We start from the raw sequence: 27,088 nt of genomic DNA on the forward strand, positions 1-27,088 counted from the left end.
TCTCCAAATTCACTGGGATACTTTGAGAAAATTATAATATTGTCCTTAAATTGAATTATATTTTTTGAATTTAATTTGTGCACTTTTAGCGAGATGAATATGATGCTTAATGACTGGGTAGAGGAAACTCATCATAATGATGAGCCCTTCAGTATTCCTGCCATCAGTCAGACTGGAGAGCTCTCCGATTCTCATTGTCCTGACATGTTCCCTGAAATTCTGAAGTCGCCATCCTCTGTTGCCAACATAAAAACCGGCACTGTGAGAGATGCAGTAAGAGTTTGCTAGAAGATAAACGGTGCTCTGTAAGCGATCTTGAAACGGTCAGGGGTACGATGTACAGTATGTGCATGACAATGGATATCACACGTGTGTGCAGACTCCCCATTCCGCTTCTCCCAGCCACAGAAGCATCAGAGGCCAAGATAATCCATGAATCCTTCCACCTGCTCTCAGTGACCGCTTGTTTTTTAAGAAATCACTTAGATTAATTATCTTAGAATTCACCGCCGAGATTTCCATTCGGCTTGACACTCATCTGCTACAGCCTCTCTAACACGGCCATTCCTTTCTTGTGTCTCCCTCACACAAAGAAGGCGGCTCCATGGCCATAACACTGTACATTTTCTATCTTTCAGTGTGGTATTAGCCTCTTATTGTTCCTTATTAATACAGTAGTGTGATCTTGTGGACTGATGGTCGTTGCACATTTTTTTTCTCAAATACATTTTATTTCCTATTATTACCGTTTCATATATAAGTCAAGTCCCTTCAGTCAGGAAAGGCATTTTACACAAAATAAAAATAACTACATTGGTCAGGATAAATTGTTAATATGCTACCCACCCCATTTAGAAGAAAATGGATATACAAATATGTATGCATAATACACAAGAACGCGGAGGAAAATAAAAATGTCAAGTACAAACATTATTTACAAGTCCAAACCATGAAAAAATTCCTCCATTACAATCTACGTAGTAAACAGTATATTATGTAGCGTTTCATTTACACTTAGCTGACTGTGTGCATTTGGCCATATCTACTTAGAATATTTTTTAAAGCATTAGTACACAGTCTTCTTCATTCAGACTTCCTTAATTGCTTCCTAATAATTTAATAACAGGCAACAGGAAAAAAAACTAAGTTGGCTGTCAGGCAATATCTACAGTATATAGACAAAAATTACTAGAAAAACAATTTATCTGAAAATGCTAAAAGAGTTTTAAATTTATCCAGCATTTACGAGTGGTCTGAAAAATAAAACAAAACCTTCAGCTGACTGAATAAGAAAACATTTTTTCTTTTTACAGTTCTACAGTATCTCTGAAAAAACATTATACAGATTCTTGGAGATGTTCTAAAAATGTTTCCATATAAATTTGCTTTCTGATATGCTGAACATTTGGCAACACTTGCACAGCAAATTTCTGAATTTACATTTCATACAGTACTCATTAAAATGTTGTACATTTACAGTTTAATCAATAAAAAAGTGATAACCATAAAGAATCTAGTTAAGAAATCAGACTGACCAAATGATAGTGTTAGAGGATTTCATTTTTTTTTTAATACTGGCATGAAAACCTTCATTACTAATGTTTACAAATCATAACCTGTACGTTCTCTGTCTAAAAGGCAGGGAACGTGATATGCAGACAGAATCCTCCGGTTTACATCTTTTCTGACTTAGCGTGATTACGTGCAGTTCAAACATGAGAACAACAAAAAATTCACAGTTGCTGAGTTGCGGAGTCCTTTCACAAATTAACCAGCTCGTGGGCGACAAACTGTTTCAATCTCTCGAGATACTGCCCGTACAGCTCCACGTCGTTGTGACCGGCGCCCTCCACCCACAGGGGCTCCACGGGTCTCTGGCAGCGCTCGTACAGGGCCAGGCCATGCGAGAAGTCGATGACCTCGTCCTCCGTCCCATGTATAATCAGCACCGGAGAGGTGATCTTAGAAATTTTGTCAATGCTGTGTAAAGACAAATCAAGGGAAATTTAGGGGTTATTCAGATGCTTTCAACATTAACCCTCACTACAGTGAAACCATCACTCAAAATAAATTAGATAGAATAGTTTTCCTGTAAACAGCCAGCAGCCATATCACTCTGCAACTCACAACTGGCAACCCACTGAAGCTCAGCAGGTGTGAGCCTGGTCAGTACAAAACTAAGGTTGCTGCTGGACGAGGTGTTAGTGGGGTCAGCAGGGTGCGCTCATCCTGCGGTCCATGTGGGTCCTAATGCCTCAGTATACTGATGGGGACACTATACTGTAAAACAGGCGCCGTCCTTCGGATGAGACGTAAAACCGAGGTCCTGACTTTCTGTGGTAATGAAAAATCCCAGGGCGTTTCTCGAAAAGAGTAGGGGTGTAACCCCGGCATCCTGGCCAAATTTCCCATTGGCCCTTACCAATCATGGCCTCCTAATAATCCCCATCTATGAACTGGCTTCATTACTCTGCTTTCCTCCCCACTGACAGCTGATGTGTGGTGAGCGTTCTGGCACACTATGGCTGCCGTCGCATCATCCAGGTGGATGCTGCACATTGGTGGTGGTGGAGGGGAGTCCCCATTACCTGTAAAGTGCTTTGAGTGGAGTGTCCAGAAAAGTGCTATATAAGTGTAAGCAATTATTATTATAATTATTAAACACAACACAGCGAAGGGAAGAGGATTAGAAACTGTAATAGTAAGAGAGTATCACTATTACCTCTCATCTCTCCTGATCACATCAGCAATTTAACAACATTTCAACAAACAAAAGATCAGTCGTACAGCCTGTTGAATACATACAAGACAACTATTACAACTGATAAAGATCTTCAGGTTTTACCTACTTGAGATAAATGAAATACAAAAATAAAGCTTCGTGCTTGTTACATAGTTTTAAAAAGTGGTTGAGGTTTTGAGCAAATGTGCAAAATTTGCAATACCAATACAACATTTAAAATAAGTTATTTTTGTTCACATCTTATAGCTGTGTTCAATCTGTAAAAAATAAAATGTTGTGAATAAATAGAACACTGTTGCAGTGGAATCATCATAATATTCCAGTAATCTTAAAATCATTATAGCTAATGTTATTTGTTAAGAAAATACCTTTTTATTTAATACCTTCGTACTGGATATTTTAATCCAGTACAGAAATAAGAGTTGAGTACACATAGATGTTACAAGCAAGGGGACAGTAGCCTGGTACAGCTGGTTTTACATGAGATGACATAAATCAGGATTTATTTGCTGTGGTGACTGTGAAACGACAAGGCAACCATACCACTGCTGACTACAATACCACAATGGCAAAATCTGAGGCGTTTCTTACCTTAGCTTCTTAATGAATATGTTTATATGCTAAATACAACTTCTGTTATGTACAGTATCATATGTTCATGAGATGCGGCAGAGTATATATAAAACACCCATTTATCCCATTCATAATTAGAACACTGTTACCAAAAGATGATATATTAAGTTCACTATAGAAGGAGCTAGAGACAGCTTATCTTGAATGCCTATCACATTCAATGGCTTGGAAATCACAAAATCTTTTTGCTCTATGTGCATGTTCCCATTTGCCACTAGGAAGATCTTCCGAATCTACTCTTGAATCCCTTTTCGGGTTGGTTTTGTGAACATTTCATTTCATTCTCTTTAAAGTGTTATTTCATTATGCTGCACGCACAGCATGCATAAAGCAGGCTTGCAAGTTACTGCTATGACATCCAATGTGAGATTTCAAAAAGCACTGAGGAAAAAAAGATTCTTGCTTAATCAGAGAGATAAGAGAATGGAAGCAAAGTCCATTGAAGGTAAACAGTCCCTAGAAAAAAATGTTTAAAATAGAAGTTATCCAAAGTAAAACAGGAAACCAAACAAAAATGAATGAAACCGTGAAGGGAAGAAGATGAAGTCAGACCATAACATATTTACAAGTTTACCCAGTATATTGGACTAATTTTCTGGCATACGATAAATAGTAAAGGTATATTCAAAAATAGGGATCTGTTATGCAACACAAACTGCAAAAGCAAGCAATAACTTTAAGAAATCTAGATTTTAAACACATTCTTTGCTGCCACTCACTAGATCTTCATTTTATGCTGTGTGCGTTAAAAATACAGGGGGTACTTATGCTTCATTTGTTAACGATATTTGTTATTTGGGTTTGGTAGTTTAGTAAAATAATGTCACCTTCCTGTTCAAACCAAGTTTGTGATGTATCTGTAATGAGGGCAGTTTCCACAGGAATATTAAAGACCATAATGAAATAGTTTTGTTGTATTTCTGGCAATAAATTATATTTAAATTGTTTGTGTTGTTAGTATTCATTTATTGCAACTGAGAAATGGTTCCAAGTTATAGAGACCTTTGACACTGTTCCACTGTACATAAGCTCTCCATTGAAAATATTGAGATCAAGTCCTACTTTTTGGCAATTTTTACTCAGCTGTTTATATTTAACCATTTTGATTTCTTTTTACCTGAATGATTTTAAGACATCATGAGATCACAGAAATGATGTCTTTTAAGCATGTTGATTTGATTCCTCTTTAATTTGCTTTTAAAAAAAGCTGTTGTTTCCATATCTCACTAGCTAATGAGTGTAATATTGTTTTTTTTATTCACTAAGGAAAAATAAAGGTCAAATCAGTTATCGGAAAATACGTCAGCTTTTACTACAATACCGAACTTGTGGTATAGAAGTTGGAATAGAAGTTAGTCAAGGATACAAAAGTTACTAAAGTGCAAAATCAAAAAGATCACAATGTTAGTTTCAAATATTTAATATATTCAGCAAAATGCAGTAAGCTTAGGAACTGCAGAAACAGAACTGTTTTTGTTTAAATAATTTCAAGTTTTAATAATTGGGCATGTATTTTGCATCGATATCACATCCTGAACCAAGTGACATTGCCCGTCACACCCTATTCAGAAAACAATGAATGTAGCAGAATCAATGACCAACATTAAGAAACACCACAAAGCCCAAACACTGCAATACAAAATAAATGAAACAATCCTTACTTTGGAAATGCATCAAAACAATAGGTCTTCTTTGTGTCTGGAAAAGCTACCCGCATTCCTGAGGTCAGAGGAGAGTGAAGAATGACAGCAGCACTCTCGTACCGTGCAGCAAGATCCACAGACGGTACTGTTCCAATACTCTGTCCGTAGATGATCACATTTTCCGGGCGAATTCCGTACCTGGAAAAAAAAAAGGAATTTCAACATACTGTAGGAGGAGCCTTATTGGGGGAAAAGGGAAATGTTTTCGTACATTTAATATCATAGTAGTATTTTTTGCTGGATCAGAACTAACACTGCAGATCCAGAGCTTCAGTCTGTTAGAGAACTTCTCATGGCTTATCCAAGGCGTAAACTGTCCTCATCGTCATGCTTCTGATCATGCAATGCTAATAATTAACACCACCAAAACGAATAAAACCTCTCTTCTCCTTTTAGTAAATAATAAACAATAAACAAAACAAAGAAGTAAACTTGATTTGGCCTCGTTATGTATATCAAGGAACTTGGAACTTTGGAGTATGCCAACTCTCAACACTGCACTACACATGAAAAATGAATTTTTCTGTTTTCTTTACACAATTCCTTGATAATCCTATACATGCACATGAAGTCATTGTAATTTCACCAAAACATTTAACGTGTACCGTAGTTAGATTAGAAACACAGATCACCCAAGTTAATGTCATGTACATCAAAACTTCCAAACTAGTTATAACACTTCAGTCCTTTACAGACACATTGTAACATTGCTTAATTAAAATTTAATCAAGATAACCCTGTTACAGTACTTTAAGTTACCATGTTCCAATGCGTACACAATAGTGAAAACAATGAGTCTAAGCTTTATCCAAGTTAGAGCTACAGCTTGAAAGCTAAATAGAGAAAAAAAATTGTTTTGGGTGAAGTCTTTTGTCTTGGTCTGGTTTTATGCATTCCAGTGATGATTAAGGAAACCACAGGTCCTTACGTACAAGGAATTTTAACAGGAGAAATTCACCCATTCATCAACTCTGCATATTAGTGACAAGTAACATACAAATTATGTAAAACATACAAATTAATCAAACTCACACCAAATAAAAGGGAAGTACATTCCAAAAAGTCTTAAATCATAATGTTTGTGAGTTATAATCTCACATTTTGATTAGCCTCCTTTTCTGAACCCTCGTGATCTTGGTATGCGGCATTTATCTGAACAGTTGAAGATTAAACATGTCAAGGACAGAATTTATAGTTATGCAGAGCAATCTGTTATTTCTTTACAACAAAAGCTGAAATTGTTACCATTTAGAAAATCCACGCCAGAAATATTCTGAATATATGATAATATAATGAACATACAGTACTGTCAGAAGATCATGCATACTGCATAAGCACCCTTAGCAGTGAAATTTGCACACAAACCCGATCATTCTTTTTTTTACAGTAGAAGAGTTATAGCTCACCTCAATCAATATCAACACATCAATAACAGGGTGTTGAATGTTAAGCACTAAAAATGTACATAAAATCTATTAAAAGTATTCTTGCTTAGTAAGGAGTTTTTCCCACTTCATAGTAAATACTAATTAAAAACTAGCAAATTCAGGAGAGGATATAAGCTGAATATACATCTTTTGGAGATATAAAGATTTGCAAAATAATTACAAAAACTCTATTTTTACATAATATATCTCATAATTATTAGCAGCATTAAGTCACAGTTATCTTAAGATAGGCATTTTGATCAAACATACTTTACCTCTATTAGTTCATGTAAAATGTCTGGCCATCAATAATTTCCTCGAGGCCAATCTGTACTGAAATAATAGATTAGGTTTTTACCCCCTGTGTAATTATCCCAAATAGAGAATACAGCCTTTGTCTTTGCCACAGGCTTCTGAATCAGGAATGCTTTTCACTTCTAGACCAAATTTAGAAAATGACAGATCAATGAGTATTGAAAATGTGCCACGGACAAAAAAAAGTACAGTGAGGTATTTAATGTATCTCAGTTCTTAAGCCCACTGGGGTAAAAGCAGTCTATATATTGACTGGTTATACTGTATATTGAGAAGGTAGGATCACAGCATATATGATAGGGACAATCAGCCAGTATAGTGCACATTTCACAACATCCAGAAACTATTTTCACTATCAATTTGGTATTTGGAAGGCAGACACTAATAACTGTGATTTCAAATATTTACGTAATGTAACTATACAACATCTTCAAAATGAATGTTAATATATTTCATGGTTGATCATAAGTCTGCTGATGCTTATTTAAATGCCTACCTGCCTTTCAAAATACTAATGATGGGCTTTACTTATGCACAGATTTCCTAGTAAAATTCATTTTTATATTCATAAAGAAACTCTTTAATGCATTTAAGTAACAAAAGGCATTAAATAAAGTCAACTTATACACCTGCTATTGCAGAAATACGATACGATACTGGATGGATATGCTAATGCTTTGCTTAACTTTTTCTAATTCTTTTCAAACATCCCAGGATTTACTCAGCAGGTACAGTATGTTCACAGCTTAAGCAGAGAACAAAGCCTTTCCAGAGTATCACAGATTTTTCTCATTTCTTCAAGGAGCTAATTTAAAACTTGGATGACATTTTAACTTTCTGTATTATGATAGATTTGCCGTCAATTAGCAGGCTGACTGAACATCTTAAGAGGTGTACTAGAAGCATGATAATTTGGAAGCTAAACACTAAACATTTGATATTGGGGCGGAGCGGTGGCTCTGTGGCTAAGGATCTGCGCCTGTGGCTGGAAGGTTGCCGGTTCAAATCCCGCAGCCGGCAGAGGAATCCTACTCTGTTGGGCTCCTGAGCAAGGCCCTTAACCCCAACTGCTCCAGGGGCGCCGTACAATGGTTGACCCTGCGCTCTGACCCCAGGCTCTCTCCCTGTCTGTGTGTCTCATGGAGAGCAAGCTGGGGTATGCGAAAAGATAATTCCTAATGCAAGAAATTGTAAAGGGTTAATAAAGTAATGTTATAAACGTACTGATATTCATGGCCTTCAGTTTTTCTTATTTTGGCCATTTACCGGTAAGTCAACAAGTAGAACAGCCTTTGGAAATGCCAAATACAGAGGAAGGGTATAAACAGAAAGCATGGCATGTGTCAACTCCTTGCCTGGCAACACCTTAGTCATCTATCAGTTTCAGTTTTGCTTTTTGTCAACATGACTGAATTATGAAAATTACAACCTTTAGAAAAGTGACTGTTCCTGAGTGTGCATTTTCAGTATTTTCAAAGGCATCGCTAAACACGTGGCTCTGATGTGAACTTTCCAGTACATGTGTAACACAAAGGCAAAGTAATAACTTCAGGTTTGATCTGAACACCGGTAACATGAAGTGGCAGAATGCTCCTTTCTTCATAAATAGTAAACGAGTCAGAGAAGGTGAGATTGACTGCAACTGTGCTGAGGATGAGGAAGATGTTAGGTTAGCCAATGAGAGTTTTCTGAAATTCAGGAAAGGAAGAGGATTAGACACAGGAGTAAGCATAAAAGCAATTTTGCATATCACATCTTCCGGTACATTTCTGCCATTTGTAAAACAACTGAAGTGTTTTAAACCAAGACATTGAACCTCATTTTATAATTGTCAGATATCATTTTGTTTGAAGTTGCATCAGAAGTCTCCTCATGAAAAGTCCTGAATACAAGAGCCGTCTCTGAAGTCTGTGGGTTTTAAAAAGCATTGGTAGTAATGTGCTCCAGGTATTTCTGAAGCTGCTCTTCATTCTGAAGGCGAGCAGCTGTTCAGTTTGCTGACACGCCCACAGATCTCTAGTCTTACCACTGTGCCTACTGCCCACACTGGGGAAGATGGGAGAATGTCAAACAGGATGAAACGGTGAGCCAGAGATTCTGACTTGGCAGAAATCCTGACTCTGTCAAAAATAGGACAGTACAGATTTCATACTTCAGCTCTGTGGTAGCTCATTATTCAGCTGGAACCGTTTGTGTAATTTTGTGGAAAAGCAAATACGTGTTCTTCATCCCTGGGAACACGCATATTAAACACTCTCATACTGAGTTTTGAGTTTTTCCTACAAAAAATAGCAATAGTTTCTGCAGATTTCTTTCTTCCAAATGATTGATAATCAAGAAAAATACTGATCAGAAGCCCTGAAAAGAAATCCCAGATTAAAAAAAAACTGAGCAAAGCAAAATTCATATCTTAAGTCTGCGTACCATAAAATAAGAAGTGAGTTGACCTGTTAAGCTGTCTTCACAGTTGAAGTGGATTAACTAGGAGAAAAAGGGCATTAATGACGTCAGTGTATGAGAAGCAGTTCAGCTCTGTAGTATACAGGAAGAAATTGTGCTGTTAAACTGCAACACACAGAAACCTGTACAATTCAGTTCTCTACTGCCATATAATACGTTTCTCCTTGTAGTTTGTAGACTATGCTGGTAAGAGCAGACTTACGACCTTGCAGCGTGATCTTGTCAGATTTTAGAAGCTCAGCAGGATTAAGACTGGTCACTACCGGAACGGAGACCTCCAAGGAAAACCAGGTTGCAGCTATAAGAAGTGTCAGCTGACCAGTAGGTGGCACTCTACCCCCCTGGACCAGAATTTCCAAACCATGTCCCAGTATGGTGACTTGAGACGCTGTGCTGTTGGAGATGCTGCCTTTTAGTAAGACCTTAAACCAAGGTCTTGACTGCTTGGTCATTAAAGATGCCAAGGCTTTTTTCTTGCATAAGAGTAGGCATGTTCTGAGCAGGGTGTCCTAGCTAAATCCCACTTTGGGCTTGTACACTCTGGCCTTCCTAACGCTACTCCTTAATGCAATTAGTAAAGCAAATTCTCACAGTCTCTTGCGGAGCTCTTTCAAAACGCAAAACAGATGTTTCGGTCCAACCTATTACAAAAGTATTTTCACTTAGTCTTTTTGCTTTTGAGCGATTTTAATTTAAATCCAAATCAGGCCTGGAGTGAAGAGAGAAAAGAAATGCTACATCTCCTGTCTGCAAAAATGTAATCCTCTCATTCAGCAAACAACAAACCTACAAACTATTGGCAAAAAAGCAAAAAACACTGCATTGCCGTGTTTAAAAAATGGTGTAGTTCAACGACTACTATGAGAACAACACTTGGAAGCCTGGCATTTAATAAATTAATCTATAAAATGACTTGGAGCGAGTCAGAGGCCAGATAGATTTTAAAATTAATCAGATGAAACCCAGACAGGCCAAAAGCCATTTGTTAACACAGAATGGTCAAAACCATAATTCACAGAACACTAGGGACTTCTTGAGCCTGGGAGACATTTAAGCTTAGTGCAGCAGGAAAAGAAAATGTATTCACATCAAATCAACATTTTAATGATCACCACATGCAGAAGTAGTTGAACTCATCGATGAACTGTCAGACAAGCACGTTGTCCCAAGTAGCTGTTAACAAAAAGGTGTTATTTGACCAAGATTATTGCATCAGTGATCTTAACATATGATCAATATCACGTCCGCAGCGAAAATGTTCGTGAGCAAGTGCTTGTGAAAAATGAAATTACGGTAGACAGGTGTGCTCTTTCCTCTGCCCCTGACAGGGTCTGAGCCGGGCTGGCAGCGGATTACTGCACCCAGCCCAAAGGCCGGGTCCTCTGCTGCAACACAAGCTGCACTGTCTAGATTCCAGAGTGGGTGCCGTCACTGGTGTAACTTACTCAGTATGAGCCCTGTTACTGATGCAGGGAGTGCATTACTCTGACTTTTTGCATTATGGACGGCTCCTAAGAGACAGTAGCCTTCTATCAATGAGAAACTGAGGTGCTATTCTATGGTTCTATATTATATAACTATTATGACTGCAGTAACTTGGTGATTGTGGAAACCTCACATTGATTAAGTGAAACTAGTCAGAGCAGAAGGTAAAGAATATTCTAAACGGATATACGGTTTTCTACAATCATCACGTAGTCTTTGTTACTCCAGGTTCTAGACCAGGAGGCGATTAAAGTCTAATAAGCCAGGAAGAAATTCAGATAAAAACTTTGCTTGACTGATCTGTTATTCTCCACATTCAACATGCTACCTGGTTTATTTACTGCATTATTTTTAGAGGGGCTAGGCTATTGTTTTCACTGAAAAGCTTGCAAACCGTGCCTCTAATAACTTAATAAAGTCAGACATTGTAAAGCCATGGGAAGATTTTGGCACGATTTGTGGGCTGTCTTAATGCAATCAAGATCGGTTCCCCCCCAGAAAATGTCAGAACTACGCCAAACCGCACAATGAAAAATTGGTTGCAAAACGAATGCTTCTAGCCAACACCACCATGCATGTGAATGAAGTCCACCTCCAACTGCAGGGTGTAGATCAAACTGTTATGGGTCTTGCGAAACATGAAAGGCACTTCTTGCAACACTTATTTTTTTTTTGTGACACTGACACCTCAGCCTTCCACTATTTCAAATATCTTTCAAAACACTGCACAGTCCGCGTTGCCAAGTTTGAAGTGTACACGCAGGAACTGGCTTCAGAATTTTCTGTCAGATTTCTGGATTTCCAAAGTTTTAGTGTGATGTTTATTAAACCAGACAGCTTTGGTACTGCAATGCAGTAAAGTCAGCTTGAAGTTCGACATTCGTTCAATTTTCAATTTTTTGGAACTTCAATAGTGGCTTCATTAAACCACATAAAGATGTTGAGCTTCTTGCCTTTTGTCGAAGGTAGTTTGCGATTTTCCGCAACTTTCATATTTGATTTTGAGACATGGTGTTTTAGATGTGCACAAGATTGCAAGGAATAAAAAATGGAGTTCAAATCACTGATGTTTTTTCAGACAGAGATTTGGGAATTATTTCAGTATTTGGATCAACACACCTCTGTGAACAGGTACTTTCAAAAATTAAAGTCAGTTCTTTGTTCCTCCCATAGCTGGTTAACAACTGAACTCATTAAGGGAAAGCAAGCACAAGGATCACACTAAATGATAAGATGTGCGTACCAATTTATTAATGAGATATTATATTTTTATATTTGTATCAATCAGATGTAAGTAGGGCTATTATTGACAATTAAAACCATCAATGGCATGTAAATCTGTAAAAACAAGTGCACGAGCCAGCTCTTGGCACACCCTTTCTGAAAGGTGGCCAACCCCTGCTCCAGACTGACACTGCAGGACCTCTGCTACCAGGCAATAAATCAACATCACACTTTGAGGATTCGTTTCTGGAAAATATCCAAGTCAAATTAAATTAGAATTATAGTAGCAAGGTCTTCTCCAGCACCGCCAAGTACAGAGGCTGTCAGTACAACCTCTCAGGTATTCACATCACATAAAAATTAATATCTTTATTATTCGAAGATCAGTACATTTCTCAGTTCCAGAACCAAATGTAATGGGGCAAAGGTAAACATGTCTCTCCCTGGAAAAAAATATTTTTGAACATGAAATTCCAAATCTTCTCTATTGTGTGGATAAAATCTTCCACACAGATAAAATCTTCTCGAATTTTCCATTCATTTAGCATTATTTTCCTGGTATGTATTTTGACAAACTTTTCGACCTCACTTATTGTTAGGCTGCAATACTGTAAAAAATGAAAACAACACATTAGACAGGAGAAGGCCTGAAGAACTTGTATTTGAAATACTAGCACTGAGCTTCATTTCTTACATAATATATACTGTACAGTAAAAAGGCACCCCTATGATCATAAACCTAGTTCAGACCAACACATTTGCTTCAATGCACTGCAGACCAGTCCTGGAGTGATTGTTTAGACATCAGAGGGTTAGGAGTCCTCCATACAACTTACATGAGATATTCAATCATGTTCCAAACATACCTGGATTTTCCACAGTTAGAAAAAATGCAATACTTTAAATTCCCATGGATGAGCTTTGCTGCCCTTCAAACCTTACAACCACAAGTTTCTTTCAAAATAAATATCCATATATATATATATGCTCTGTTAACTTTGTGAAACATTTTAACAAAATTGGAAAGCATGTTTTTAAAAAATATTTTATCTACTTAAAGAAATCTGATGGTGGGTGTACCTGCAGAATTTTACTATGAGGTGTTGCTTCACTTCATCCAGTCGCACAGGTGGTGCTGGTAAATTGAAAACTAACAAGAAACAGGGTCACCAGGGAACGCCTAATGACTCACTATGAACTCACAACAGGTTGGATGAACCGGATTGTTTCCATCACCCTCCCAGATTTAGTCAGAAATGTTGAACTGCTGAAACACGATCCCACCCACCAACCCACAGCACCCATCCCTGGGCTGCACATTCCTGCTTTACAGCCTGAAGTAAGACACAGGCCAGTATTACAACTGTATACTTCTAAGGAAATGTGGATTGCCTATTTGCGTCAGAAGCAATTTTTATTTGTATTTTGTGGCGGAGCAAGCTCTGCTGAAAAGCCTGAGTTACTCATGCATCCAGCGATTCACTGATCTAAAAATACATAATACCTAACTGTAATGCCCCAAGCACAGGCATAATTTAATGTGCAATTCTTTATTCCTAATCTCCAAAGGTAAGCACAAATCAAGTACAAATCTCCTTTACTGTAAGAAACTGTGCAAAAGTTTAAGAGGGCCTTTCTCCACTGTGAAGGCGACTGCTTTCATGGATTTCAGAATGGTCAGTCTAGAAAATCTAATGACCCCCATTCCATTCAGTTAGCACAGTTTAGTTTTATTGGACTTTAACACCACCAGCCATTTTTTAGAACCACTTCTCTTTAAGAGTTCAACCCTTCTAACCTTATGACTGAAACGCAAGAAGGTGTGCCACTCTAATGTTAGGAATTTATCATTTTTGTGAAAACTAAGGCCTCAAGGAGAATTGTTTGTGGTGTGACTGTTCCGGTTTCTTTTTTTTTAACTGCAGAACTTGTGAGGGCAAGGAGTGACTGCCGACAGACACGCTCACCAGACGAGTGTGGCATTAAGCCTGCTATTTGTTACTTACTAATAATGCCTAATGATGGAAAAATGTCTCGCATGTTGATAAAACTTCACAAGCACACACAATGTTTCCTCCACTAATGCCAGGTGACTGAGAAAAGATGCATCTAACCTTTCGTCCTTGAAATAACATCCTTAACTTACAAAGTTACAATAAATATAATAGTAGGGTCCAAGCTGAGCACACTTCCTACAGGTTGAAAACCAGTTGTAGCAGACCATCAGAATTATCAGAAATAATTATTATAGAAAATAATCATGCAGATGTCTTAACAGCCCCAGACCTACACAGGTATCAATGAATGCAGCAACATTGCAACATACAGGTGTCCTGTCACATATCCAAACTTCACACTGATAAACTGAATTTAAATCTAGTTCAGTTTTATCCTTAAACATGACACATTATTGCATTTATTTGCCCCTTACTTGGTTTTACACAATCTGAGTTAATATTCCGGTAAAAAGATTAACCACAATTTTTTAATTCCTGCATAACTTTTTCTTGGGACACAATTATCAAGGTACTATAAAAACAATGCATAAATGAATGAAGAGAAAGAAACACTCCAACTATGTCTGGCTAATGTTAGATTTATTCAGCTTATTACATTAGTGTTTTCTACACAATGATCGTAAGAAAAAGGACTAACTTTACAAGCAGCCTGTAAATAATTGTTCAAAGCTTTGTATTCATCTGATAAAACTGCATTTGTGCATCGTCCAACACAGTGCATGTTTTGGGGTAGATGTGAGGAGGATTAAAGTAAAACCTAATTCAGTGTAAGGGATTAAGTCCATTTTAGACAGTCGGTTATTTAAGGCAACGGTTATGAAAAAACGTGAAAACCGAAACCTGAAATTGAGCAGAAGTCACATGACCCTAGAATCACCAAGCCCAATTTTGTTCATGCTGGTAGTAAATATACAACAGCATAAGAGCATCTAATGCTCACATCATCATGAACAGCCTTATCTCTGCTCTGAACATCAGTAGTGCCTACATTTAGAGTGGTGCATTCAGATCAAGCATTAAGATCAAATACAATGAACAGGTAGAACCTTAGAGCAAAGGAAAAGAGATCACATTACAAATGTGAGAGGTGTTTGCTCCTGGTAGCACTAGCTCACAATTTGTACTATAGTACATTTTCAAATAACACACCAGAGACCTAAATTAAATCTTTTTTTAAGGTGCCCCAGGAATGTGCATTAAACAGCAACATGACGCATGTCTAACATTCCAATGTCTTCTGCTGACATTCTTATAGGTTCTCCAGTCTATGTGAGGAAATTTGAAATCTCCAATTTAAAAAAAAATAGTTTTTAATTTATATAATTAGTTTCTTTATAAAGAACAGAATTCTTATTAATATCAGCATTTGATTATATCTAGCAAACTCCTAAATATTCCTTCAGATTGTATATCTGACCTATATAAATTCTAAGACCCATTATTCATCTAAGCCAAGTTTCTAAGCCCGAATATGTGTATAGTGCTACTCCTCCCCCTCTTCAATCATTCCGGTCTCTCAGGCCAAGTCTGCCTAATAAAGCTGTATTCTTCGTCAGCACTGTTTTCTGTCAGACTCAGACACTCCACTGTATGATACAGTACATCTGAAGAACCTGCAGCTATATTATTTCTTCAATTTTTTCAATTAACATCCAAGGGGCTTCACTTCACAGGTCACGTTGATCACCGGATCATTCCTGATTCTTCCACAAGATCATTCCTGAAAGGTATTTCTGCGTCACTGGAAGACGCTGTAATACATTTACTCATATTTGTTTAAAGTGTACACTAATACCGCTAACTGTCAATATTAAACACATGTACTATAGCAACTTCACAAATCAGCAAGGACAGATGAAATACAGTCATCATGCTGTAATGATCTTAGTATAAATTCTTTACAATTTGTAAAACAATACTGCAAGCTTCAGACTTGTCCTGTATACTTCAAACACTGCAAAAGGGGAAGTCTTCAATGCAGAAGATAATGTGAGTTGATCTAACATGTATAAACTGAAAAGGAGGAATTCATACACAAAAATACAGAATACCTGACCCTGCAATTACCATATATAATCTTAGCATTTAAAACAACCTGCCTATACCTTGTCAAAGGGACTTCGTAAATCATGTGGCAGTTTATTTAAAAGACAAATCTGTGACTGGCCCCTAGAATCTCTAAATATCATTTCATAGACCACCAGTGAAAAAAACTGATTGTTATACCACATGACTGAGACATACTTCTGCATGCTAGAAATATTAAAGCTGAAAAACATTTCTTGGAATATATTTTCAACTATTAAACAGATTCAAATAAATTATATACAGTGCATTCAACTGTATTCATATCCCTGATGATTTAAGAACAAAAAAAAACAAGATTTTTTTAAGAGAATGACTTACAAATTTGATAATACAGTATACTCAAGCCTAAGGTTATAGACTTCTCTGAAGACAGCGGCAAATGACTATTAATATCGATAAATTGGGGGATGGCTATAAAAAAATCCACAAAAACCTCTATAACTTCCTACTTCATACTCAGATATGGAGAACTTTAAGGCTAGTCGTATAGTAGCCACTCTATGAATACAAGCGGTTCAGGAGGCAACTACAAAACCAGGAAACAGCTGGAAGTCCTCCAACACAAACCTGCATCTTCAGAATATTGGACAACATCGGAAATTAACCATGAATCTCTAGGACTGTGGCATTTATGGCTTGGCTGCAAGGAAGAAGCCTCTTCTGAGGGTGAATCACAAAAAGAGGTGAATCAGATTTGCCAAACCACAGGTGAAGGACAACTGGAACCATATCTAATGATAGGATTAAACAAAGTTTAAAGGTTTTAGCCTTGCTCATCAGTCTGGCATAAAAAGGGTAAAGTTCTTGTTAAGAAGATACTGTGAAATATGCAGTTTGGTACATAGGCCTTATGTTTAGATCACATCTATGGGATCTGAAGCCCTTGTTAAAACAGCTGGACTCTTAACACATTCAAGTGCATTTTAATCAATCCCTGGATTCCTCTTCCAATTAGCTCAAGCTTGGCCAAACATGGACATACCAGCCTAGCAATGACCTGAAGCATCTCTCCAAATTGGTACAGTCGTGTTTAACTACACACTAAAACTCAGTCCAACCAAACTTTGTGTTTATATTTCAAGAAGGCATTTCACTAAAGGAACCCAAAAAGCAACTGAAGCGCCCAGAGCACTTCCGCCTGGAGGAGTGGCAAAACTTTGCCCCTCAGATGTGCCAGAACCTCACAGCAAAGGTGGTGTCTTGTCTGTCATCCCTGCCAGCGGAGGGATAATACTAACTACAGAGGTGTCAGAAAATATGCCCATGCCACGTTATAAGGATAAAGGTTTGCCTAACACCGTAGCAGACAAAAAAACTGGGAGTGGAGTGAGTGATTCAGTAAGTCGTGTCTTTGCAGGTGCCTGCTTCAAAATCGTATATCTTCTCCTTACACTGCCCTGCAGCAAATCCTCACAGATGCTAAAAGGGAAAACTTTTCATAATACCATGCTGTAAACGTTCAACACCGCACAAAACAGAATAAATGTATTATAATGGTACAACATTTGGCAGCGAAAGTTGTATTCTTTCATTTAAGTGTGTAGCCTACTTATTTTTTCTGCAACAACCACTTTTTAATTATAACTGGGAGAAAATGTTGCAAATTTAATAGGCTATACCTACACACCTTTAAAAATACATGTCAGCACAAACTCAAGTATGACATAATAGTCTAGAAGATCCGTTCCATACCTTTCTGTAAACCACTAAATATTTTGTAAAAAAAACACACAATGGTAAGTAACATACAATCAACATAAGGCAGAATTACAAAATGTTACCAAGAATCATTAAACAACATTTGGGGTTTTATTTCAGGAAAATAGCAACACAAAAACAGATTATTTTGCATGTGAATTATAATTTTAGGTCACTAAATTAAAATAAAAATGAAAAAGAAAGCAAAACAGACCAATTAAACATAAGGTTTGCAACCAATTTACTGTAGTGTGAAAACATGTAGACAAGTGTCAGCAGGTTAATAGGATTATCTCATAAAGGCCAATCAAAAAACAGCACAAGCAGTTCTCACAATTCAAACCCACTTCTTAAGGCACACAATAGTGTGCTGTACGGAAACGTGATATAAGTACTGTATGTTTATATGTAAACACGCAAACAACAAACGCTTGCTTTTGTGTGTAAAACAGTAAAACAACCACCAACTGCAAATTATTCTTTTTTTACCCCCATCTTTAGAAAGGGGGTAAAAAAGTCACTGCTAGATGTTCAACAATTTATAAAACCACACAGTAAAAAGAAGACCACAATCACTTCAAAGTCTGTCACGAGACACCTTGTGATATATCAGTCTGAAGAGAAAAAAGTTCAAGTCTCACAATTAGGTTACTGTTCACAGCATTTCTAGGGGAAAGAGAAAGACAAACTGACTGCACATACACACAAATTACGCAGCCTGTAGAAAAATAATCACGGACAAATCCATCCAAATTTAAAACTGATTTCTGAAAGCACAAATCTGAAACTCCTCATCCTTCATTGCTAAAGTTCCTTCTGCCTTATCAGTTATCTAGTGGTGTATCAGATACAAAACATTCAAAATTCAGCCCTTGAGCTTTAAAGTAAAATCTGTAGGTTTCACAATTAAATCACAGCTTTACATTGTAAATAAAAGCACTATCAACATTTTTAAATGCCCAAGCCACTGTACACAGTCAGTTTCCACAGTAGTTTTACTATAGCAGTGGTTAAACCAATATGTCCTATATAATCTGCTCCGCATCTCACTGCACTGATCAAACATCTGAAATAAGATATCCACATTAGGCCTACATTAAGGAAAAATATAAAACACGTGCTGTACATACCAAAAATGATAGCAAAGAAAAGAGCCACTTATAAAGGGCGGAGCGGTGGCTCTGTGGCTGGAAGGTTGCCAGTTCAAATCCCGTAGCCGGCAGAGGAATCCTACTCTGTTGGGCTCCTGAGCAAGGCCCTTAACCCCAACTGCCCCAGGGGCGCCGTACAATGGCTGACCCTGCGCTCTGACCCCAAGCTTCTCTCTGTCTGTGTATCTGTGTGTCTCATGGAGAACAAGTTGGGGTATGCGAAAAAGACAAATTCCTAATGCAAGAACTTGTATATGGCTAATAAAGTGATCTTATCTTAAATTCAACCAACTTTTCAATTTCAACCAACTCACTCCTGGTCCTGCAGTGTGTCTAATTTCCTTCTCATTTATTTTGTGATACAAGACACATGAGACCTAAGTTGGCTCAGTACTTGCATTTTTTCTCATTCACCATATTTTATCTTGAATAGCTATGTACAAGATACTTTTTTCCTTTTGATACCGTATACTAATGGTAATTACATCAACCCAGTATCGACAATACTTCTCCTAGAGAGGGCTGCAGAAAGCAGAGTCTATCCAACTTGACAGGAGGCTGTCAGAGACAGAGGAGAAATAGAGGAGCACTTCACCAAACCACCCGTGTTAATACGAGTTTCATTCTCACCCTGAAAAATGAATAATCATTTGATTGTGGGGGAAAGTGATCATTTGTAAAAATGCTGATATACCCGTTTTCTTAATTATGACTCAATATCTTTGACTAAGAAAACTGTAGTACAACATAAAAAAATCCACACCCAAAACATTTATCTACAACCAAACAGAGGGTTGCTATGTAAACAAAATGATAATTGTCTGATTCATACTGTAGGCCACCCTTAAAAAAATAGAAAACAAGCTTTCATTTATTTTAGAGTACTCCCCCAGTGCTTTTCTGGTAATTTTTCTTCAAATGTTATTGCTCTGTAGTAATACTCTTACACTTTTTTACTTAACTACAATTTTTTTTAGAAAGTTAGACCCTCTGTTATTTTCAAAAGTCATGAATCAATTTCAAAACAATTTTTTCGAACCAGATGAGCCCGTTCTGGCACCTAGTTTCTATGTTAATTAGTAGATAAGTCAGCCAAGGATCCTCCAATGGTGACTCCATCACGACGAGTTACCCAGCTGTTCCTTGATACCATCGACATCAACATCACGGCTGGCTAGCTTGTTTCCCCATTTCCATTCCCACAAACATCCGTCTAAAGAAGTGCCTCCTGATTCAGTTTCATATCTACTGTATCTATCCTGAGTTTCCCATTCACGGTTGATTCCTGGTCAGTACCTGGATGGGAGACAACTAAGGCTGATGCTGGACGAGGTGTTAGTGGGGGCAGCTGGGGGAGCTCACCCTGCGGTCCGTGTGGGTCCTAATGCCCCAGTATAGTGACGGGGACACTATACTGTAAAAAGGCGCCATCCTTCGGATGAGACGTAAAACTGAGGTCCTGACTCTCTGTGGTCATTAAAAATCCCAGGGCGTTTCTCGAAAAGAGTAGGGGTGTAACCCCGGCGCAGTGGCCAAAATTTCCCATTGGCCCTTACCAATCATAGCCTCCTAATAATCTCCATCTATGAATTGGCTTCATTCTCTCTGCTCTCCTCCTCACTGATAGCTGATGTGTGGTGAGCGTTCTGGCGCACTATGGCTGCTGTCGCAGCATCCAGGTGGGGCTGCACATTGTTGGTGTTGGAGCGGAAATGCCTCTTTCCTGTAAAGCGCTTTAAGTGGAGTGTCCAGAAAAGAGCTATATAAGTGTAAGCAATTATTATTATCATCATCAGGTGAAAAAATGAGGCAACTTAGGTCTTTTATTAGTACCATCTTCAAGCTAAGAGTCCCCCCCATTTTAAGTTTATAGCATGTTTTTGCAACCTGCATGATACACTGTCCACCTGTGTACATAAAATATGATCTTTTTGTTTACCCAGTTTTGAATTATTTCTAGCTGTTTGGAATAATCTGTGGAGCTGACCCGTCACTAACCAGGCCTATATCAGGGTGCCAAACCCATTTGCTGTGGAACACCAGATTTGGATTTAAGTGTACCTCAAGCAGCCCATACAAACCACGAATGATAAAAAAACTAGCCGTGATTATTCATCAAATATCGGGACATGTGTAATCCTGATCTGCTGTATAACATAAAACCTAACCCCAAATAATACTTTGAACAAATCCTTAACATTCTTCAGCTGTTCACACAGTCTGATCATTGGCAGGAACAGTGATCCACGAGATCTGCATCCTAGCTAAAGGATACAAGAGAGATAGAGAGAGCAAGAGCAGAACCCTTAATGGAGATTTCTGCTACTTCAATTAATTAAACTAATGTAGCTGACACATTTACCCAATTCGACATATATTTGTGCTCATTTAATCAAGTCAGGGGTTTGAATCCTGTATATGGCCTTTCAGCTACCAGTCCAGAGCCATAAGCACTACTCCACAATGCTGCCTATTTCAATGATGAAAATCTAAGTTTAAGATTACCTTACTACTGCTCAGATGTGACACACATGGTCAGATTGGCTAAACTGTTAAGTGAGTCTGGAATTCAGTCTTGGCACACGTGAAGCTGGGAATGACCCTGCTGTGACAGCCTGTTCTCAGAAATGAGCCCATGAGCTGAATGGGAGATGCCCCACTGAAAGCCGCTCCATGTATAGGTTGTTAAAGTTCTGATTATTAGATTAAGACAAAAACAAACCGCCTTTTCAGGAGAGTCCCTAATACTTAACTGACGTATTCAAGAGAATTACTCAGAGATTACAGAATGCATAATCCAAAACTACTACTGTATTTCTCAAAATTAATATTTGGCATAGTATTATCATTTTTAGGCCCTGGATGCAGCTGTTAATCTGATACAGAGCAGGAAGCCTATGCAGGTTTATATATGCAATGCTACATATACATTATTGAAGAAATAATTGAATCCAAGTTTTAAAATGCAGCTGTTAATACTGTACCAAATGACACAATTTAATCCACTCTTACAATGCTGAATACCAACCTATAAGAAACACAATAAGCCTTTCCCTTCCTGAATATCGAGCACAATTCTCGCATTTCTATAAGTCTAAACCCTGATTAGCCCCTTGCTATCAAAGCTGCAGAGTACTCCTCAGACTGCTTTGCAGCACAATTATGGTCAATTTTTCAGGTACAATTTCATATCTTCAAATTACTGTGCCATTGAAATGGATACGTGACAGTTCATTCTACCTAACCCTAAAGACTGGGATTGCAGGGTTTTAAAAAGAAATGTGAAACTACAACTGAAATTCTTACTCCCGCTGAGACAAAGCTGCACTGACTTATAGTACCTTTCTGGTGCTACTAAGTCTTGTAGAGGATTGCTTTCCCTTTCCTTAAAAGGGCTCTAAATGTAATCTGTTACACTACACGGAGCTGTAAACTGTAAAAGCCAATGGCACAACATACATCTTAACTGAGTTAAAAGACTCTGTGCAGTCTTAATTAAGTCCTCATCCAAGATCCTAAATTGCTGACGGTTAGTTAACATCTTTACATCAGGAGGAAAGGTCTTCTGGCCAAGAACAAAATACAAATGTCCAAAAATGACTAAAACATCGGGTATCCCATTTGTGTTAATAGGCCTTTTCAAATGTGAAAATCTTTACATTGATGCACAATTTTTAATTAACTATCTCAAATATAGAGCTACTGAGCTGGCAAAATCACAAATCCTGACTAACCAGTGGGGTAATTTCAAATAAAATGCCACCTCTTCTTTCTAGAAGTCTTATCAATTATAGATGTGGGTGCCTGACAGTGATTTATTGGTACTATAGACAGGAAAAAGAGACCTCAATTTATCTCCAGTAGTTAAATGTGCGAATGACACCCTTCTCTCGTGTCTGGTTTCTGGTTGCTTTCCTTACGGAGGACGCCAGCAGCTGAAACTGAAATGGTAGATGTGACTAACAGCTTCTTTTTTCTCCTGTCTGTCAAAGTGCCTGCAAGAGGGAATGTCTGTATTATCCTAGTCTTTTCAAAGAACCACTGGGAAACTGCGATCATAATGTGACATGCTTTGAAACTGAACAAGGTAAGGTCTAAGAGAAAGGGTTACAATTCTAGGAAGGCAGAGTATGAAGATACGAGACAGAGCTCAAGAGACAGTGTCAGGGTAAGAGACAGTAAATCAGTAGAGAACGGGTGGCAATTTTGAGATTATCCCTGAAGCACACAACAGATTCCTCCTAAGACTATCACAGAGAAAAGAAAGCAGTGACTAAAACTGCTTAGTAAATCATATAAGAAAAAATAAGAGGCATTATTCACTTCAAGAAATGGAGAACAGCTGGAGTACAACAGATAGCAAGCACAGGTAGAAAGGATAGTGGAAAGGCCCAGAGTGGGAAACATGTTGCAATGAAGGCAAAAATACAAAAAGAAAGGGCTTTTTAAGTATCAAAACAGCCACAGAGCAACGAAGGACAAAGCAAAACATGACAAAGATGACAGGAAATGTTTAGACAATAAAACAATAAAATAGAAAAGGCTAATAAATTAATTGAATATTTTACTTAGGTGTTTACCACAGTAGTCATTGACAACATGCCTCAGGCTGAGCAAAGACAGTTCTATATTACATAGTATTAGCTTATAAGTGCCAGAAGTGTAACAGGTACTAGAAGCACTTAGCACTTGTAAAACGCCAGAGCCTGATGGCATTGTACCAAAAGTACTTGAAGACATTATTCACAGGTCATTAACACAGTTCTTCCAAGAGTCAACTCAAGATAGGTGTAAACACTCTTTGCATGTTAAGTAGATAATGTAGCACCCATCCGTAGAAAGAGACAAATCTCTAAGTCTTACTTCTATCACATATAAAGGTATGGAAACAATTACAATAAATTTGAACTAAACAAAATGATCATCAGTATGGCCACAGGAATATAGGTATTATCTACATGGATTTCGAAAAGACCGCCAAGTGTAAGACGCATTCCCAGGAGTGTCTGGTTGCTCTCCTCTAGAAGCAGTCCAGAGAAGAGGAAGCAGATATTCTTTCAAATCTGGAAATGTTTCTTATACCAATAGGTAACAGAACTTTTTGAGTCTTGAACAAAGAAGAAAAGGAGACTTCATTTAAGCACTCAAAATCCCGAAAAACATTGACAAAGACTTATCCTACAGACTTCTTCATAATAGACAGTGAAACATGAACCAGAGGACACAAGTAGAAACTACAAAGAAACGTATTCAAGGTGGAGAATGGGAGAGACTGCTTTGTTGGTAATGGCATGATAGGTTGTTCAAGACACTGTTGAAGAAATGACTCAATGACATCCTCAGATCACTTTGCTGCTAGCATCAAAACAAACTAGACAGAACAAACGGCTTTCTCTCTTTCTACTTGTTTCTGTTCCTGCAGTGTACAATATGTAGTTCCGTATTCTAGCAGGGAAAAGTATTTTTATTTTTATTTTTAAAAAATAGATAAAGCATCACTTGACAGATGCAACAAAGGATACTAAAATGGAATGCAGTATGTTATCAAGTTATGATTGTTTTTTCTAAGTGGTTTTTAAGTCCTTCAGCATTCCCAAAGATGAAACATGCACCTTAATTAAGGAGACAAATGTAGCAAAGTCGCTTCTCAGGGAAGCTGAAGTATTGCCCTTCAAAACCCATTCGACATAGATGTGCACTATGAATACAGACTAATGTAGCTTATTTGCAGGCGTGGTAGCACCCAGTCCATACTGCTCAATTAACCTGTCGGTTGCACTTTGAACTTCAAGAGACAACTGACAATGTAAACAATGTAAACAAAATTCCCACTTGACAACCTTCATAGAAAACAGGTGTACTTGACAATTTTTTTAACGCTTTAAGAAAGAGGCATCTCAAATACACACAGCACATCAAGCAAAGGCCTTCGCAAACATTGGCGGTTGGTGGCTAAGAGCAGATATACAAGGGATGAAACCAAGAACCTTCCCTCCAAGATGAAACATTAGTACTTCAATCTAATTTACAGGCTGAAAAACTGGGAGCAAATACTTTTTTTTTAAATTAAAAGAAGAGAACCCTTGGAAGTTTAAATGATGTAAGTAGTAAAGGCCAGGCCAAAGCTTCTCCTGGTCTCTGTTGTGGTGTGAGGTTAAAATGTGTGTTCAGAGGTTAAGACACCGTGGCAGGGCTTGAGGGCAGCGGAGAGTCCATTCATGCAAACGGATTAAACAAAAGAAAATAAAGTTGAGTCACCAGCTGAATCAGTTGTGAGTTATTTAACCCATAGGAACTGATAACGCAGATAATGCAGGCAATACAAGAGTCTACAACTTCCCCCTCAACGAGGCACTGGTCCCAGCAATGCTTGTACCCACTTAGTTTCTGCACCTTGCACAAAGACACCATAGCAGTGTAAAAACCGACAGGCCTAATCATTTTACGTAGCTGCTTTTTAATTACACCTTGTTAGGATAGTCTCCCACTGCATGGATTATCAACATTATAACAGAGACAAGTTTGGCTATAAAACCTAACACTACAGTGAAAAAGTGAGAAATCTGTACAGACATTTTAATAAAAATGGAAATTATACAGAATAATAGTCTTCCAATAAAATGTAGTTCTACATACTATCCGACTCCGAGGTTATCGCTGACATTCTTAAATTTAAGGATAATTTAAGGAAAACAGAAGAAGTTACCAGAACCCCAAAAATATAACTAAAATACAGTCCTCCAACAGTCAAACACTAAGCTAAAAGGAATCACATCTGAAGTGATGCTTCTTGTCCTAAAGGGTCTAGGCCAGGTCTGGGAGCCCTGGGCATTTTCAAAATTAACAAACTACTTGGATACAAAGCTAAATTGCTGGCTTCTTCCAAAATGTTAATTAGCTGCTAATCAACAGTACCTCTACAACTCGCAGGAACTGGACTGTAACTGTAACTGGCTATTACACAAATATAAATGTGTTGCAGTACACCTGTCCCCACTGCACAAACACACACTGTACATGTCAGGGGCCTAATTCTGTTGTTAATTAATGTTAACAACAGAACTTCTCTCAGTATTCAATCTGTGCTTGCATCGCCTTGTCCTGGCAGGGACTGATGAGCTCTTGCTTAACCGCTCTCAGATGCTCTCCCTCTGTGTGTTTATGTCCAAACTTGAAAAACCTAACGCGCACCACATGTGATCCCCGCGTGAGGAGTCTTGGGGCGTGGCCTCCCTCTCTCATACGGGCAGCACGACACTTGGGTTACTCCATGAGCAATAGTGAATGTATTCATTTTTTTTTATTCTTCCGGTGTGACTTTTCCAAAACTCCACAGCACCCCTGTTTCACAGCCAACTAAAGTACAAACCTATTTGGGGGGAAGAGACAGAAATTCAAAACGGAATGGTGAACAACTTGCCAAAACACTGAGTAGGCATTCATTCAATTCAAAACGATTCAAAAATGTAATAAAAACAAATCTTTCTCAAAGAGCCTTGCCCCAGGGATCCTTCTATAAAGACTGCACAGAAAAAAAGATCTTTTCCAGTCTTAAGGACTATGAGAGTTCACTTCACCAAGCATTAGCAATACTGCATCTCTACCGCTGGTGGTAATGTAATAGCTCACAAATGTGTATTGTAATAACAGCTTAGGCATGTCCGAGGCAAGGTGTAATTTTCGTAGACGTAGACTACTGTTGGTTTCTATATTTGATTCTTGGGATCTTCAAGGCTAGACAGACTCAGAAACTTGTTTGTAACTGGCGGCATATATTACACAGTCAAATTACACCCCAGCATCAAGCTGTATATGAAAAACCTGGCTAATAACACAGGCTGGATCTGCACTTAGGAGCTGACACAGGCTAGGTAGATGTGGGTGTGACATAATGCTCAGTGTTTTCATAATGATTGACAGTACTAAATCTTACTAATCTTAAAAACAATATTCCTTAAGTACATCTTATACAGAGAGTCTAATCGTTTTTGGGTTTCTCTTGATGAGATGATTTAATCTATCATACTGTACATGCAGCTTTTTGTCCAATCTAAATAAGCAGTTCACATAACCAAATAAAAGTGCAACTTACGATACTTAACCACTCATAAAGTGAAATGTTTTTAATTCCACAACAACTCAC

The 27,088-nt window shown here is 37.9% G+C and overlaps 1 protein-coding gene across 2 annotated transcripts in view; it reads right to left on the reverse strand.

Moving 5' to 3' along the window:
- Window positions 1-709: 709 nt before the first annotated feature.
- abhd17b (abhydrolase domain containing 17B, depalmitoylase) overlaps window positions 710-27,088 on the reverse strand; it is a 34,552-nt gene continuing 8,173 nt past the window's right edge. For both annotated transcript variants that reach the window (XM_088630104.1, XM_088630103.1), the window contains exons 3-4: window positions 5,038-5,217; window positions 710-1,980 (exon numbers count right to left, since the gene is read on the reverse strand). In XM_088630104.1, coding sequence (XP_088486230.1) covers window positions 1,761-1,980; window positions 5,038-5,217 — 400 coding nt within the window. In that variant the 3' untranslated portion in view covers window positions 710-1,760. The remainder of the gene's footprint in view (window positions 1,981-5,037; window positions 5,218-27,088) is intronic.

The sequence above is a fragment of the Lepisosteus platostomus genome, chromosome 4 (assembly GCF_059453375.1).
Source record: "Lepisosteus platostomus isolate fLepPlt1 chromosome 4, fLepPlt1.hap1, whole genome shotgun sequence".
Lineage (NCBI taxonomy): Eukaryota > Metazoa > Chordata > Actinopteri > Semionotiformes > Lepisosteidae > Lepisosteus > Lepisosteus platostomus.